This window comes from Numenius arquata, chromosome 6, assembly GCF_964106895.1.
Source record: "Numenius arquata chromosome 6, bNumArq3.hap1.1, whole genome shotgun sequence".
Classification (NCBI taxonomy): Eukaryota; Metazoa; Chordata; class Aves; order Charadriiformes; family Scolopacidae; genus Numenius; species Numenius arquata.
The window spans coordinates 67,674,007-67,692,057 of record NC_133581.1 but is presented as its reverse complement, the minus strand read 5'-3'; the positions used below and the strand labels follow the sequence as shown (position 1 = coordinate 67,692,057).

Sequence of the window (18,051 nt, the reverse complement as noted above, 5' to 3'; positions counted from 1 at the left end):
TAACACGCATGCACACACACACACATGAATATTGTACACACCCACCCGGTAGCAACAGGTCTGATATCAATATTATAGTTTGTGTACACACACCCTACATCTAGGAAATAAGAAAAATCCCTTTTATGGCAATTCTGCAGGCAGAAAAAAAATCAATACAAAATACTTTGTTGTACAAAACTGCATTTTTACAAGATCGACCGACATTGTAACATACCCCTCGATAATGCACTACATCCCTACGAGAAAAAAAAGAATAATCAAATCTTTATACAATTATAAAAAAAAAAAAAAAGTAAGCTGCTCTGCAACCTTCCTTTGCTAAAAGTTAGATACATTACACCATTCTAGCAGCAGATTAATAAATAAGGATTAAATAGTCTATTGTACAAAGCCACACTGAATGGCAGATTTAAAACCGAAAAGCTTTGCAGATACTTTCACTTCCTACACAAATCTTTTTTTATTAAGAATAAGACTCAGTATAAAACAGGGGAAGAGCCAGTACTATATCTACATCTACAGAAGATGAGGAAAATCCAAGGGAAGTAAAATATTTAACAGTTTATGGCACCTTTACTGCAAAACATTTTTTTTAAAGGCTCTGTTTCCCTACAACTAATGAGTAAAGGGCTCGTTATCTCATAGCTTTTATTAAGCAAACTCGATATAACCAACCACACAGTGGCAAGAGACAGAACCAGCTGTTCCCAGCTGCAAAAAAATGTATTGATTTCCACCCGAAAACATCATCATCATTTAAGGTGTCAAGAAAAGAAAAGAGTAAAGTCACAGTCCTGCTCCTACGGCGTTTCCTAATGCTTCTTGGTTCCTGCTGTGGCAAACGGACTCTCCATATTCCCGCTGGGTTACTGTCGCTTTAGTAACTGTTTTCATGCCCGGCCAAGATGTAGAGGTTGCTGTGTGCGGTGGGGTTCTCCGTGGGCCTGCTCTCCAGCACCACCACCCTGCAAGGAAACACAGACACAACCCAAAACCCTCAGCGGCAAAACGCGAAGCACGTGGTCCAGCTAGCAAGGAGGAAGAGACTTGTTGCTCACGGATCTATACACGTCGGAGGGATATAGGTTCTCCTAAAGAATAAAATATCCAAGATCTTTAAATCAGTTCCCTCATTTTCCAGCATCGCTTCTGATAAAAGCCCTGAAGTGGAATATACAAGGAACAGAGGACTCGAAGCAGCTTCTTGAACCAGAATCTGCCCCTCTCGACCACAGGCACACGCAACGTGTCGCAAACCTCTTCCCAGCTGACATCCTCCACCTTGAAATAAGCTCCGTCCTCTGCTTCCACTGGGAAGTTCTCTCAGAGGCAGAGCCTTGCGAGGGGACACAACCCTCCTACGCCTTGCGACAAGCATCAGCCACGAACCTAAACAGATCTCCTCCCCTCTAAATATTTATCAGCCGACGGGTTTGGAGGGAACACTCAACCCCATCTCAGCCTTCGTCCTGCTGGATAACATTCCTGCAGGCTCCTCTGGAAAATCCGTCTCTCCCTGTCCAGGCACGCTGACCGCTGGCTTTGAATCACAGAATCATAGAATTGTCCAGGTTGGAAGGGACCTTTCAGATCATCTCGTCCAACCATCAACCTAACTCTGATAAAAACCATCACTAAACCATGTCTCTAAGCGCTATGTCAACCCTTCTCTTAAATACCTCCAGGGATGGTGCCTCAACCACTGCCCTGGGCAGCCCATTCCAAGGCTTCATAACCCTTTCAGGGTAAACATTTTTTCCAATATCCATCCTAAACCTCCCCTGATGCAACTTGAGGCCGTTTCCTCTTGTCCCATCGCCTGTTCCTTGGGAGAAGAGACCAACCCCCCCCCGCTACACCCTCCTTTCGGGGAGTTGTAGAGAGCGAGAAGGTCTCCCCTCAGCCTCCTTTTCTCCAGGCTGAACACCCCCAGCTCCCTCAGCGGCTCCTTATGAGACTTGTGCTCCAGACCCCTCACCAGCTTCATCCCACGCTGAAACCTGACAATCATCTCAGAGCTCATACGGCCGGGCCTTTGGGCCTCCCCTCTCTCTTCCAACTGCATAGCTCCTGCATTTCTCTGCACCACTTCCTAGGACAAGATCCGGTCATTTTTAATCTTAAACTTCACTCTGCTTTTTCTTTTCTACCTGTGTTTCAAATAAGCCAAATGTGCCGCTTGAACTCTGAGATTTCTCAAAGGAGACTGCCTCTGTCCCTCATCTTCACTTCTCCAACTCAGTGGTTCTTAAGTCATCCAAGCCAAAAAGGTGCTACCACACCTCCTTCACCTGACCGGCAGAGAAGACTCCTGCTCCGGTTGTACAGAGGTGGAAAAATACGAATGAAAGGATTTGGCAGTTCCCAATGAGATCAGAACGGAAGAAAATGGAAGAACAAATGTTTCTCTGCAAAACCGCGTGCAGCAGAAGGACGTCAGCCTTATCTCCAACCCCAAAAGCACTCTGTACTAAGCCGTTACTCAGGTAAGCACGTCTCCTAGAAAAGTGAGGGCTGAGCCAGGTGAGACGCTGCTTCCCACCCCTCTGTGTTTCGGATGCTCCGGTGTTCACCAGCCCAGCACAAAGATACGAGCCATTTAAAGGTACCAATTCCAGTGCAGGTGGAGGATTCACTGCGGGTGGCACAGCACGTGCTTGGACTAATACTTACGGCATCCGCAGCGCAGCGGACTTCAGCCAAAGCTCAGTCTTGCAATAAAACGCCCCCGGCTCCGCTGGGAGTAACAGGGAAGGAAATTCCCTCTGCCCGTCTGCCCAGGGGGGAAAACAGACCGAACAGGCAGAGGTTGCGCTGCCAGAGGTTGTGCTGTGCGTATATTTTTGAGATCCCAGAGTCCCTGAGGGCCAAGGATCCTCAATTCCAACCGCGGTGACCAAACAGTGGGTCCTCCGTGACTCAGGTGGCCAAGTCTTCAGCAGCTTCTTGTGTGGGTTCCCCCGACTCTTGGGAAGAGCCAGCATCTCGCTCTCTGTCTGGGCTGGGGATCCCAGAGCGCGAGTACACGAAATCACAGATGACTTACAGAAAGCGATGCAGAGCCAGGCTTCCCAAGGGCCAAACGAGGGAGCGGAAAATCCGGGATTAGAACTGATTTCTCGACTTATGTCCATCTACTTCTACATTTAGGGCTCTGGCTACCTGAGAAACCACAAGTACACGTGTCCAAATCCAGAGACCGGGGCAGCTTCTGCTGAAGTTTCAAACCTGCGCCTCTCCCCATTCTCCGTGGCCAAAAGGAATCCGCTCAAAGTTGTGGGCAATGGGTGAATTTAGACCACTGAGCATTAAAACCTGCGTGTGAACTCGTTTGCTCTGCTCTTTCCAGACCTCAAAGTCCAGAGAAGAGAAGATTATTTTTAAGTAACCGGCTGCCAAGATAATTCACCAGTTCACCAGGAAAACCCGAGCCAGGAGCCGGCTTTTCCAGAAGGGCACTGTGCCCCCTGCTCACCACAAGCCAAAGGCGGGTCCCCATCTCTCCCTGGCGCTTGTCTCCTCGCCCCCGTTTGTGTTCACGTTTCTATCTCTGCAGCGCAAAGCGGAGGAGGTCACAAGGGCTCTTAGTAATCATTTTGGACACAGACGCAGCCACTAATTAAATTTTGGCTATCGCAGGCAGAAAGAGCGTTACCGCCTCCCCCAGGACCGCCTCCGGAGAGATCCGTGGTGGGCTGGAAGCCAGTTCCAGCTGGAAGCTAGAAAACTGGTTGAAATAAAAGAAAAGGTTTCTATTTCTTCAAGGGGATTACCTGTCTGATCCCAGTAAGCGGAAAACCCTGGTTTCATCTGATATCTCCTGGGTAACCTGTAGAAAAATGCAGATATTTATGTTGATTTCAGTGGCAAAATAAAATTTATTGGTCTGAGTTAGAAGGGAAAAAAAAAGATCAGTCTCTTCAAAAATTCAAATACAGTGTAGTGCAAAGTACAGGACTGAATCAGACAAACTGATGCCAAGCAAAAAAGAGTTTTAAATTTTATAAAATACAACTTATTTTAAATATTTGTTTGTATTGTAGACTGTTGTCGGTCTAGATGACTTGGTGGCGCAGATGGAGCGTGTTGATCAAATCTTTGTCAGCAGAGACCGAGTAGCTTTCCCTGCATTTTCACCAAGGATGCCATCGAAAAGGACAGTGTTCTTTTTGAAAAAGGACAGTTTTTTAAAAGGGGAGGGGAGGGAAAGGGGAAGGGGGAGGGAAAAGGAAAGGGGAAGGGGAAGGGAGAAAGGGAAGGGAAAGGGAGAAAGGGAAGGGAAAGGGAGAAAGGGAAGGGAAAGGGAGAAAGGGAAGGGAAAGGGAGAAGGGGAAGGGAAAGGGAGAAGGGGAACGGGAACGGGAAGGAAAGGTGTCTTTTTTTTTTTTTTTTAAAAGGATGCTGCCAACTTGAGCTTTTCATCCAAGATCCAAGGAACCCAAACGCTGCTTCCACCAGCTCTGTGCAGAACCATTTCAGGAGTCTCTGCCTGGTAATTCTTGGAGCAGAGCTGGCTAAAAACACTTGTGTGCTTTACCAAGAGCAACATACCAGGGGAAGTCAGAGGAAAGCAAGTAGCGAGCTGAAGCAATGGCTACATGGAACACAAGCATTATCACTAGGAAGCAGCTAGAAGGGCCAAAAGATCAAGTGGTAAATCAGGAACAGAAAGAAATTAAACCTGGAGAGACCAGGAGATTACTTACCTCATCTGACTTAAAGCTTTTGCCTTGCATGCCGTGTTTCCAGAAGGCCAGCACGCTGTCTTGAAGGCACACTGCCAAGGAGAAACACAAAATCAGACCCGAGCGTGGCTTATCTGAACCAGAGAAGCTGGGTTTCTCACCAGCAGTGAGAATGGGAAGTGTGTCGTGAGACCTGGACTCCTGGTAGAAGAACCAAACTCCAAAATCACCGTAGGAAAAGTGGATTGAAATGAGTGTTTGGCTCCGAGACGCACACTGCTTTTTAAAGCGCAATTCAAACCGTACCGCTCAGACCTTCCCTGTTTGCCAAGACAAGATAGGCATCTCTGGCTTTTCCTTTTCTCCCTCTCACTTCCGTTCTCTGGATTTTTGTTTTCCTAATGATCCTGGAGAAAACACCAGGAAGTGTATAAACATGCTGCCAACCCAAACACTGTGGGTTGCTGGAAATTACACATTATTTGAGTTATTATATTTACTTCAAAATAGACGCGAGTATGAAAAATGGGAGGAGTCTTCCATTCAGGGCCAGAGAGAGAACACAGAAAACTACCAGCTCTGAATGATTTAATTAACAGACTCCTGAAAATAATGGATGAAGAGCCCGGCGTTCTTTAAGCAGTGTCACAGAAACATATTTCACACTGTGTTTTAATTTCCTAAATCCTACTTGTTTTCCTTTACTGTTCCTTCGAGTCACATTCTGTGTCTGCTCAGTGTGTCCTAAATACACAGAAGAAAGACATCCAGCAGAATCCTAAGAGCAACGTTTGTCACAACAGCCTTAGACTAACCTTCACCTGCTACTCCCCGCTCCACCCTGCGACCGGAGGACACAGAGTCCTATAATACCCTGAATTCCCAAGAGCGTAAAGAACCGCTCACATTATTCACTGTCAGCTGGAAAGCGCAAGACTTTGGGATAAATAATTCTGTCTATGAATTCCTTCAGAGTTCAAGGGAAAGGCAACGGTCGAGTCACGTTCTGCATGTGTCAGCAGGAGACACTGTGCGATACAAGTACAGCAGTAAATCAAAACGTGTCAGAATTTAGGAAAGAATCACAGGCTTGATTAAAAATATCTTCCTTGAGGACGAGTCTGACATATCTAAATAGAGATGTTGTATAAAAGAATGTGTGCTGTTTTACCAACCGCTGCTAAGACACAAAATACCCATGTCAAGAATCTTCTGAAGGGGAGATGCCTGAAGAACCCAGAAGTGCAAGTTGTACAGACAACTTGGGAGTTGTGTCTTTGCTGATTTTGATTCCGGAAAGAAGTTCAGTTTCAGAGATACAGAATTATTAAACTTCATTAATTAGATATTCTGAGAGCTTATTACAGCAGAAATCCTTGCTTGACAATCATAATTCAAGTTTTCAAACTGCTGTCCTCTAGTAGTTCAACAGCAGCCTGTCCTCTAAGAATTCCATTCAAATACTATGGATGTGCTACCACTTCAAAGAAAACCTTAGCTTTTTAGAAGACTAACACAAATGTATGTATTACTAAAGCATTTTTTCCTCCCCAAAGGTTTTTCTCAGTGCTGTGGAAATGACCAGAAACGACTCAAGTCTTTTTTTTTTTTCAACTAAATCATGATACATCTTACTTATAAATCAGAGACGACGGTTTCCATCCATCTGATGGAACACGCGCAGACGGGACACGCTCTCTGGCAACCGCCTTATTTTCTTCACTCCGTGGAGACAGAGACAGCTCACAACATCCTGACACAGGCAATTTTTAGTCTCAGGCCCCACTGGGTGCACTAGACCAGTCGAAATTGCTAAAAACCCTTCAACACTCATCCCTCAAAGTTCTTAAGTCCTTGAGAGACAATAGAGAAGGAATCACTTACCCACTGACTCAATGCAGAAATCAAAGCTCAGCTCGGAGGCCAATTTCTTGCTTGACTTCAATTTCCCTTGTAAATTCACAATTTTCACAAATTCTCAAGAAAAAAGAGAAAAACAAGTGTTAAACCCTACTGCAGATTACTGGCAGCTTTAAGTATGAAATACTTAATGCATCTTTCAGGCACAAAGAAACCTAGTATCTACAGTATTTGCCTAAAATGAGTCCGAGAGCATCCTTCTCTCAAAATAAATATAGAAAACCTTCTTAAACACTTCCTATGTTTTTATACGCTGCCGACAGCCTTCCTGCAAATAGCGAACAGGGCAGAGATGTGAATTCTACACAAAGATTGGAAATTTAGGCAGACTAAGTCATTGCAACGTTCCCACCGAAGGGTATTAACCTCTGATGTTATAATTCCCGCGGATGACGGAGGGTTAGCTATTTGTCCCGCAGCACACGTGACAGGCAAATGTCACTTTTTCCCCAGTAAAATTTGAAAATTTGATTTGCTTTTATTTGCATTCTGATTTGTAATGCTGCATTGCATTGCATTTGGAAAAGGAATGAGAATGACACACGCATAATGGTTTTAAATTGGAAGAGGGGAGATTTAGATTAGATATTAAGAGGAAATTCTTTGCTGTGAGGGTGGTGAGGCACTGGAACAGGTTGCCCAGAGAAGCTGTGGCTGCCCCATCCCTGGAGGGGTTCAAGGCCAGGCTGGATGGGGCTTTGAGCAACCTGCTCTAGTGGAGGTGTCCCTGCCCAGGGCAGGGGGTTGGAACTCGATGATCTTTAAGGTCCCTTCCAACCCAAACCATTCTATGATTCTACGAAGAGGGAGAGTGGAATCGCAGAAGGCAAAATGAAACCCCACTGATCTGAACCGTGTCTGTTAGGAATTCTCCAACACGAATTAGTAACAAAGAGAGAAAAATTAACTTGTGGTACAATTAAAATCAACAGATCTGGCAAAACAAGTTTCGCACAAAGCGTAGGGAGTTGCCCGGCGGAGATGTGTTACTTACTGTCCAGGCAGACTAGGACAGTGTCCCTTTCCAGCTGCGTTACGTGGATGGCATCTAACTGCTGATTGCCTTGAGGAAAAGAAAACGAGAGCATTTTACATCCCCTCATAAGACTGTCTCAGCCTCCCCTCAGCCTCTCACCAACTTCTTCAGTATGCTACGAGCCTTCAGCAATCTAAAACATTTGTTACTCTCTTCAATTTTTTAAAGCTATACGATCCCAGAGTGTTCCGGGAGGAGTGCAGGGCCTGGGAACAAACCCATCAGTTCAAAGCATGTATTTAATACGAAAGCTCTACTGTTTATTGGCATAAAATACACTTTATGTCGCAGTTCAGCACAGCTTCCTTCATGACGAGGCACAATAATGAACAAAAGGAATTGGCAAGGGAATCTTCACTCCTAAAAAAAGATGTTCTTTTCCCATAAAACCACATCTGGAAAGATTACTGTGCTGATATTAAGCTAGATTTGATAGTTTCCCTAGTTTTTTATTAATGAAGTTCTTGGTACAGCTGCTAAAAAGCAGTATTTAAATTTTAAATAGTATATCCAACAAAAGCCAGCAGAGAAAAGCATCTGCAAGATATCAACTAGCTCCTGAAGACAAAACAAAAATCTTCTACTTATTAATAGGCAGCTGAAGATGACAAACCTCCCCCAAGGGCCGCGGGGCCGACAGGAATGCATTTGTGGGAGTCTTTACTAAGGAGAGAAGGGGAAAGAGGAGTAAGACTGACCCCAGGAAGAAGTACGGAACCACAAATGAGAAGCCAATTATAGCAGGGTCTGCATTACTACTTAAGGATGTTTATAAAATGCCAAAAAAGACATTGAGGGGCTGAAGCGTGTCCAGAGAAGGGCAACGGAGCTGGTGAGGGGTCTGGAGCACAAGTCTCATGAGGAGCGGCTGAGGGAGCTGGGGGTGTTCAGCCTGGAGAAAAGGAGGCTGAGGGGAGACCTTCTCGCTGTCTACAACTCCCTGAAAGGAGGGTGTAGCCAGGGGGGGTCGGTCTCTTCTCCCAAGGAACAGGCGATGGGACAAGAGGAAACGGCCTCAAGTTGCCCCAGGGGAGGTTTAGGATGGATATTGGGAAAAATTTCTTCACCAATTTCTTCACCGAGAGGGTTATGAAGCCTTGGAATGGGCTGCCCAGGGAAGTGGTTGAGGCACCATCCCTGGAGGTATTTAAAAGACAGATTGACACAGTGCTGGGGGACATGGGTTAGTGATGGTTTTTATCAGTTAGGCTGATGGTTGGAAGAGATGATCTTAAAGGTCCCTTCCAACCTGGACAATTCTATGATTCTATGAAAATAAAAGATGTGTCTAAAAATAAAGTCTTTTAAGAGAGATAATTTATACTGAATTTGGCAAGTCAGCACAAGAAGAACCTGGGATCAGCTTCAATACGCTTTAGGTAAAGAAAATGCATCGTTTTGCCTCGTCTAAAGGGTTTCCAAATGACTTCTGAGGGAGGGACATATCCAACAGGCAATAAACTGGCCGCGAGATGGACCGAGAGACTTACCTGCACCGATTTCTGTAAACCACGAAGAAGCAGAGTTCAAGTTGATTGTCTCAAACTGAACTACCTGGTTGGGTTCCGCACCCTTACTGATAGCGACGCAGACCATGGGGTACTCCTGCTCGGGGATCACCAGCATCTCAAACACATTCAAAGGGCTTGGCAACGGAAAATCAAAGTGCTGGAAAAAAACACATAATAAGGCATTTGTAAGGTCTCCTTTTACCTTGGAAATAAGAAGCCTGAAATAACATGCTCAAAGTATAGAAGATATAGAAGAATTTTATCACTGCTGCTAAGTGCTTTTTTAAGACAGCGTGAAATAAGAAGCCTAAAATAACATGCACAAAGTATAAAAGATAGAGAATATTTTTTCACTGCTACTAAGAGTGCTTTTTAAAGACAGCATGAGTGACGGTACATCGCGCAGAGGTATATGCTGGTCTGCTATGGCCAGCGATGGCCTTGACCCAGCACTTGACTGACTTCAGTCACAAGATTTTCTTAGTCAAAATGCATCAAGCCAGATTTTCAAGCGCTCAGAACCCACAAAATGGGACTAGACTGGGATGCACTTTCCATTACAAATTCTGGAAAGGTTATTTCAACAACTGGATAACGTTTAAGATGAAATGTCCTAAATTAAAATGAGATACTTACCTTTATTAACATGAATTTCTGCATTGGCTCATACCACTGTAGCAGGACAATTCCAGACTGCAATGCACCACACAGGTATTTGTGTCCCGTGTATGGATTTCGTACTATATAAAATAAACATAATGAGAAAAAACATCCTTTTTAAGTCCAGGAAGTTCTACGCATGCTTGAAAAAAACCCCTGCAGCCATCTTTACAAATAATTTAAGAAATAGCATCAGTTTCACACTGCTAACTGCCTTCTGGCTTGCCAGTCAAATATCCACAGGGATTAATATTGTGCTACGTTCCAGACAAATTCAATTATGCTTATAATTAATAACCACCACTGACATTCTTTGAGTCCCAGAAAAGAGGCCACACGCTGAGTGGCCAGAAAAGCTCTGACACCTTCTTCCCGGGGCTGCGTGGGATGGGAGTGAAAGGTCCAGGTCAAGTTGTGATTGAAATAGAAAACAATTCCCAGGAGGCCAGGATGGCCCGTAACTTCTCGTGAGCTTTGACAGCTACTGCAATAACGTGAGGAAGGGTTTGGGCTTTGGTTTTAAATGTAATAATATGATGAAGAGTTTGGGGTTTGGGTTTTTTTTAAGCTCAGTTGGATACAAGACCAGCCTGACTTCAGGAATCGTTTGTAAATACACCCACTGTGGACACTTTATAGGAGCTAAATAGGACATCCACATTTGCAACCAGGTAACTTTATACCCTGCTTAAGCATTTTTAAGAGAGTAAAGGTAGAACTTCCCACAGCACTAGGGCCAGTTTTCAAAAGGACACATCTTCTGTAGAAAGCCCCAACCTTTCTGAAAGGTTTCTTTGAGCCAGCAATGTGCCCTTGTGATCAAGAAGGCCAATGGCATCCCGGGGTGCATCAGGAAGAGTGTGGCCAGCAGGTGGAGGGAAGTCATTCTCCTGCTCTGCTCTGCCCTGGTCCCCAGTTCAAGAAGGACAGGGAACTGCTGGAGAGGGTCCAGCAGAGGGCTACAAAGATGATGAGGGGCCTGGAGCATCTCTCTCATGAGGAAAGGCTGAGGGACTTGGGGCTTTTTAGTCTGGAGAAGAGAAGACTGAGGGGGGATACGATCAATGCCTATAAATACTTAAAGGGTGGGGCCAGTCTTTTTTCAGTGGTGCCCAGGGACAGGGCAACAGGAAATGGGCACAAACTTGAACATAAGAAGTTCCATCTAAACATGAGGAGGAACTTCTTTCCTGTGAGGGTGACAGAGCCCTGGAAGAGGCTGCCCAGAGAGGTGGTGGAGTCTCCGTCTCTGGAGACATTCAAACCCGCCTGGACACGTTCCTGTGCGACCTGCTCTGGGTGGACCTGCTCTGGCAGGGGGTTGGACTAGATGATCTCCAGTGGTCCCTTCCAACCCTGTATCATTCTGTGATTCTGTGAAAGTCAGTGAAGCCAACGACAGATCTATAATTTCACAAGCTCTAACTCTTTTTGTGTGTGCTTAGACCTCGAGCGATGGCTTCACTCCTCCCCAGCCTGACATCATTTTTATTCACATCCAGCCCTTTCGTTGTGGAAAACCCTCTCTTCAAGTTCGTCTCGCTAAAAGTTGGATCTAGGTGAAAGCTTGAGCCAAAGTGACAGAGCAGAAAGGGTGTTTGTGTGTGTGTGTGCAACAGGTCTGGGATTCTCTAACAATGAACTATCTGTAAGTTCATTAAAAAGAAATGAGTTTAAGACACGCGGTGCCCAACGACAAAGGCCAGGAAAAAAAACTGCAAAGCTGAAACTCACCTATACAGCATTTGTGGCATCCTTTCGTATCAGGGATCTTTGTCGTTAAGGCAAACTTCCTGGAATAATAATTATATAAAAAAAAAAAAAGGGATCAACAAGAGATGCCGGAGGCCCTTCATGCCACCAATTCAAGCACAAACAGTATTTCTGGGAATTTTCCCTTGTTAATAACTGGCTGTAAGTGAAAGATTTGTACCTTGGTAGTATTTTGTCAGGAAACCTATGGGTTTGAATATGAGCAGCTAATCCTGTTTTTTTGGCTTGTTCAAACAAAGCTATTAAATTATGGGAGTAGAGCTGGAATGTTTTCCCTGCAAGAGAGAAAAAGCACAATTGACATGGCGCCCACGCCTCCAGCAGAGAATTGCACCTTTTGGAAAAATATATGTATAAAAGTTACCTTCTAGAGAAAGGGAGCACGTGCGTCAGGTATTTCAAGTCGAAGTTATGAAGAAAAAGAGAAGACAACAATATTAATGCATATAGAGAAGACACAGCATTGGACTCAAAGTTCTTTTCAGTAACACTAGAGCAGCTCTGAAAGTTAGCTTTATGCAAACATTTTTAGAAGGCTGTAATTCTACAACAATGAACTATATCAGGACATTTTCTTTATCTAGAAAACAATGAGAATAGGGTTACACAAAGCCCTGCGTGTTTAAAGGCACAGCCCCACCATTAACCTGCAGGCCACAGTGCCTCTGTTTTCTCTCTAGAATCCCCTATTTCAGGACAACGGGATGAATTTATGATTGTGTTTTTTTTCAAGAATCAATCTGCTGCATTAGCAGCACTGCATGGCCACCTCATTCTCCTTCAAATTGAAACTGCTTTGGTTTAAGGGTGAATTTATTTGCTGAATTTGGCCAAAGATGCTGCCCAGGATACGATACCCTGAGAGCGATCAAACACTGCAGCCACGTTTTGATAATTCACCTGTGTTAATCCTCTCCTAATTCTGGTCTGACACATGAAAGTCATCCTTATTCCTCCTCTCCCAGCTCAGGAACCAAAGAAGAGGAGTTTATCTTTATCTTTAGATTCTCTGGGCACTTTCAGTCAAATTGTAGCCTTGGCAGAGGCAACTCTTGTTTGACAAATACCAAGTTTTACCAAATGGACTAAAAATAAATAAAATAAAAAAAAATATGGCAGGGACACTGCGGACAAGTTGCTCTACTATTTGTAAACGTCCAGTTTTATCTCTCAAAGTCTTTCACATTAAAACACTCCGGAAGCAAAGCTGCCTGGACAAACACAACAAACAACACACAGTTTTCTACTTCAGTACGATCAAAACCCATTGTACTCAATTGCGACTTTCCATGTTTCTCTTCGTTTACAATTTTATAAATTTTCCCTCTGTTTATACATACCTGACAAGGACATTAAGGTGTTATTGATAACATATAGCCAGGTGCACTTCCGGGGAAATAACTGAAGAAAGAAAATATTTCCATTAATAGAAACATAGAGGAATTTCCAACTGTGGTTTTCTCTCCCTGCTCCACCCCCACCACCGTTCCTGCAGGGACCGATACTGGAGGAAGTTCCAGCTGCAACTACAGTTTCCCCTTTAATTCATTTTCTCTGGCTGAAATAGCTTTCATTCCTTCCCTCTTCTATCCCTGGAACTTTCAAAATTCAGTTTTACTTTATTTTTTAATTAGCGGCACAGAGCCAAACTGGCGAGACTGGAATACCATATATAGAAAGATATAGTTTGCTCAGGAATAACAGCCAGGGAGAGAAAGATAACGTTATTATAGAAACCTACTAAGCCCCACAATAGTCAGAATACAGGGGAAAAAGGCATTGGTATTTTCTAAGCGACTTGAATTACCCCAAAATCCTGTATTTTGTGGGATTTACCTGCCTGGCTATTTGTGTGAGGATGCTGCTTTGTGAACAGAGTGTTCATAGAATCATAGAATGGTTGGAGTTGGAAGGGACCTTAAAGATCATCGAGTTCCAACCCCCCTGCCCTGGGCAGGGACACCTCCACTAGAGCAGGTTGCTCAAAGCCCCATCCAGCCTGGCCTTGAACACTTCCAGGGACGGGGCATCCATAACTTCCCTGGGCAACCTGTTCCAGAGCCTCACCACCCTCACAGCAAAGAATTTCCTCCTAATATCTAATCTAAATCTTTGGGACTTCTCAAATCTCTAGATTTGAGAAGATTTTCAAGTTAAGAACTTCTTGACAACCTGAAGGGACTTTTGATAAACGCAATGGCAAATGACAGCATTCAGGAGTCTCAACAAAGTAAAGGATAAGGACAGGGATTTTGTTAAAAAAAAAGACAAGACTAAATTTATTGAACAGTATTCATAGGTAAGGTCCTCCCTCAAGAAAACATTTCAAGTAAGAAAAAACAGGAGTTCAAGGGATTGAGCTGTTTCTAAAGGAGACTTAAAAAAAGACGAGGACAGACTGGTCCACTGAGGGAAGCTATGAAACACGGCAGAGGATGCTGGAATCAAGGCTCTACAAAAGAATGATTAAATCAGTTCTTGCCCATCTAATCTAAAATCTGTTTCCAACAGTCACCATAAAATGACATAATTTCTCCTAAAAGTGGTGAAAACATGGAAAAAGAAGTACATAAAACTGCACCTAATACTCTGCCAGCCACCAAGTTCTTCAGCTCAGAAACCCGCTGAATCAGATACGGGCTTCACGCATTTAGGGAGCTTCAATGGATTTATCCTCCGTAAATTTGTCCAGTCTCCCCTCTGAACTCGGGTAACTCCTGGCGTTTGCAGATCCCCACAGCAAAATGTCCCAAAGCCAGTTATCAGCTGTTTATTTGGCTCCCCCCAGCTTCATTTAAAGGGGAATAGCACAGTTAATAGGTAGCTAATGGGGTAGAAGCAGAAAAAGAGCACATTACATGCTATTTCAACTGGATGTACTCATGTCGGCAGGTCCCAATGAAGTTCACTTTACTTAAGCACTGGCTCAAACCCCAAGGTCTCAGTAATGATTAACATGAAGAACTGATGGAGGATAAACCAAGACCTCAAGAAGGACAAACACAGCACCTACGCCAAATAAAAAGGGTGGTGGGAGTTGCCAAATAGTCCGACTGACTGGATACCCAGAGAAGCACGGGAACAAGTCACGTTATTTTTTAATTACCAAGGGATAACAAGAGCAGCTAATGCAGACTTGTGCAGAACAGGCTGTATTTGATCATCTGAATTTCCTCCTTTAACAGGAATTAACTGTCCTGCTGGGGGCGATGAAACAGTAAGATGTGAAACACGTGTGAAGGACCTTGTCCTGCATGTCATTTCCACATGGAAAATAAGAAAAATATGGGGCAGAAGAAATTGCAGAAAGAAAACATAGAACTGGTTGGACATAAAAACAGAGTATCTATCAGCAATTTCACATTTAACAGAAGGAAAAAACAACCTGTAGATATATAGTCTCTTCCCTGGATCTGGTTCTTTTCAGTATTTTCACTAAAAAATTAACAATGGAATAAAAGTATACTCTGAAATTGGGAGTTATTAACCTTGGGAAGACAGCAAGCACTTTGGAGGACGTGATCAGAATTAGAAGTTGGAGAAACAGTGAAAAATGTGCGTTTGGTGGGGAGAAGTCATGAAATGAATAAAAGCAAATAAGAAAATATGCGGTGCGGCGGAAGCACTGCGGGAAATCCTCTGGGGTTGGAAGTGGATCAAACCTGGGCTCTGCCAACTGAGAACGCTCTCACAGCAAAGGAAACTTTCATTTTGGGGGGCATTGAATGTTCTCTCTACCTACCCCTGGCATAGCTGACCTTTCAATAGGATATGAAGAAGCACGTGGAAGAATCTAGAGAAGGCTGTTACATGAAATAATTTAGGAATTTGAGTAACGGAGTAAAGAGAAAATTGAGGTAAGGCGGCCGGGGGGCTCCAACAGCCACCACTGCAATTTTTAGAAATTTATTAGAAAAGTAAGCATTTGTTCCCCATGTCTGCTGAGGCTATGAAAAGACAAGCAACTTCATATTCAACTCTCTGGTGCACCCTCAGCTCTCTTAATTTGAAAGGATCTTCTCACTGTATTGAATTCAAAATTCACAGTTCTCACCATCAAGGCCTTTATAATCTTCTCCCGCTTCTGTCCACACCAAACTACCCCCCTCCACGACTTGATAAACCGCTTCCCTTTTTCTTCTGCTCCCCTTGAGTTTTGTCCTCTAGCACCATGCTCCCAGAGACAGAGGACTTCCTCCTCTTAAGCACAGATCTCTGTGCAATGCCCTTTCTGTGAAATCCTCTTTCTCTCGCTATTACTCAGAGATACACCCGCTCTGCCACCTCTGTTTTCGGTCCTGTTAAACTGAATTTAACACTTTTTATGTGTCTGAAGTGCCTTTGTGAACTGCTTAAGAAACCTATAGGTATAAACCTGATCATCAGCATCTGCCAACGCTTCCCTTCCAAGAATACTCTGCTACCCCTGACTCTACAAAAGCAAATTTAACAAGACCACGATTACACGAAGTGGCTTTGGAAAGGGTTAGAGAGCCCAAGAAAACAGACACAAACTCATATTCATTGGTGGTAACAACGCCAGCTAAATTAAATGGCTGAGGGCTTTGGAAGCATCCAGTGGAGAAGCAATATGCCATCTAGTGGAGATTGTTTCCAAGGAAAAGAAAGATGTTTTAGTAGAGAACTCCTCTGAAAGCAGCATTACACAAGCAGCAACAAGAAATTCGTGTAGGTGGAGGAACTATTAATTTTTGGACTTCCGCTGATGGCTTTGATGTGAATCAGTTTATGTCCCAAAGCCTGGTACCCGATCTGTCCCCTCTAACATCAAACTTCCTTCCTTCATAATATTCCCGTATCTGTTCTGTGTGTTCAATGCACCAAAAATTACCTGTTCCATTGTTGCTTCGTGAAGTTCATTCAAATTCAAAGTATAGATACCTTCTTCCGTGCCAAAGATAATGTACTGATCTAAAAATTCAAGAGAAATTGATTATTTCACAGGCTCATTACCACTTTGGCAACAGGCAGATTTAAAATACAAACCCAAAATAACTTTACCTTTAGTATCTGGATGTATCCATGATGTTGCACAATTAATCTTCAAAGGACAACCATCGAAGACTTTGGAAAAACACGCTCCCATCTGTAAAACACCGAAACTGAAACCTGAAACAAGGTTTTACAGCATAAAGTCTTTATTTTCTGGCACTTGGCCACTTAGTACACATCTGTACACACCCCTGCTCTCTTTTTTTCAGACACAAACTTGCTCTAATATGCCTTGATGCAAAACATTTTCAACTCCCCCAAAAGCTACAGTGCAGTTTTCCAAACCTTTTCGTACACTTTGTATACATTGAGTAACACAAGAGGGATCAGAACGATACGAACAATTTTAAGTACCTACTGGGTAAGAACAAAATTGGGTGTTCGTATAAATGGCATACAAAGGGAAAACAAGCAGAAATGTTGAATATCACCCTCTCGCATCACCAGCCCTTCTCTCTCCTAAGCAGGGACTACCACTGGAGATCACAACTCACGGGGATAGTGAAGTCTCCAACCCCTCAGACCCCGATTGAATGGTGAAAGGAAGATTTTAAGAAAAGGAAACAAATATTGTGGATTCAGTACACGGTAAGTAACTGGCTCTGAGATGCAGAAAGTCACCCCAGATGAGCTGGTGGTTTATTCCAGCATAAACCTTCTGAGACCAGAGAGGTGTCATGACAATGGGCTTCCAGTATCTCCTACTGCAAATGAGATGTCTTACCAGCACCTTCGGTGTCGGTGGCAAACCATTGATTGCTGGCTTCTGTGGGAAGAAAGAAAGATCATAAAATACCTCCCACGCACTGCTACAAGACTAGCTAGCTAACGTGCCAGTGAAATCAGAGTGAGAGTCACAATATACTTACCGGAAAATCTCTTTTCTCTTTTTTACGTGGCAGTTGAGGGATTTGTCCAGACCCTTCTGTGTTTTCTTCAATGAGTTTCAGCATGCCGTCCCCATTTCCTGAAAAGAAGCCCAGGCACATTTTGTAGCTCACTTGACACAGTGAAATAAGAAAATATTTTGTTGTCCTGTTCTCCCTTCTCCCCTGTATCCAGCAGGAGTACAGAAGTGAGCTCTGAAAATTCCATATACACTTCTCAGGTAGCTGAAGGACAGCTGGCCGCTCTTCTGCATGCTAAGCTACGGTTTTAATAAAGGCTTTCCATTATCCAAACAGTCCCTGGGCCAAACACAACTGAGAAAAAGCTGTGGCAAGGTCCTTGCAGATGATCCTCCCCCCACATGCGTTGTTTTTACTCTACTCCTGCAGGCAACACGGGAATGGTATTGACTGGCTGAGTGTCCTTGTTTTGGGAACCACCACGGGTCGTGGCTCCAGCACATGTGGAGAAAGGAAAGCTGCACCTCCTGATCACCTCGTATTAAGAAAAAATATCTACTGAAAACAGCTGCCTAGAACTGATTTCCATTTATAGGATAGAA

The 18,051-nt window shown here is 43.9% G+C and overlaps 1 protein-coding gene across 1 annotated transcript in view; it reads right to left on the bottom strand.

Annotated features, from left to right (window-relative positions):
- Nucleotides 1-880: 880 nt before the first annotated feature.
- Nucleotides 881-18,051, bottom strand: part of MAP4K5 (mitogen-activated protein kinase kinase kinase kinase 5) — a 70,923-nt gene continuing 53,752 nt past the window's right edge. Inside the window, exons 18-32 of the mRNA XM_074148384.1 lie at nucleotides 17,471-17,568; nucleotides 17,326-17,367; nucleotides 16,611-16,695; nucleotides 16,441-16,520; nucleotides 12,929-12,989; nucleotides 11,953-11,955; nucleotides 11,749-11,863; nucleotides 11,550-11,608; nucleotides 9,792-9,895; nucleotides 9,135-9,312; nucleotides 7,603-7,671; nucleotides 6,573-6,665; nucleotides 4,710-4,780; nucleotides 3,777-3,832; nucleotides 881-968 (exon numbers count right to left, since the gene is read on the bottom strand). Of these exons, the coding sequence (XP_074004485.1) occupies nucleotides 881-968; nucleotides 3,777-3,832; nucleotides 4,710-4,780; nucleotides 6,573-6,665; nucleotides 7,603-7,671; nucleotides 9,135-9,312; nucleotides 9,792-9,895; nucleotides 11,550-11,608; nucleotides 11,749-11,863; nucleotides 11,953-11,955; nucleotides 12,929-12,989; nucleotides 16,441-16,520; nucleotides 16,611-16,695; nucleotides 17,326-17,367; nucleotides 17,471-17,568 (1,202 nt within the window). The remainder of the gene's footprint in view (nucleotides 969-3,776; nucleotides 3,833-4,709; nucleotides 4,781-6,572; nucleotides 6,666-7,602; nucleotides 7,672-9,134; nucleotides 9,313-9,791; nucleotides 9,896-11,549; nucleotides 11,609-11,748; nucleotides 11,864-11,952; nucleotides 11,956-12,928; nucleotides 12,990-16,440; nucleotides 16,521-16,610; nucleotides 16,696-17,325; nucleotides 17,368-17,470; nucleotides 17,569-18,051) is intronic.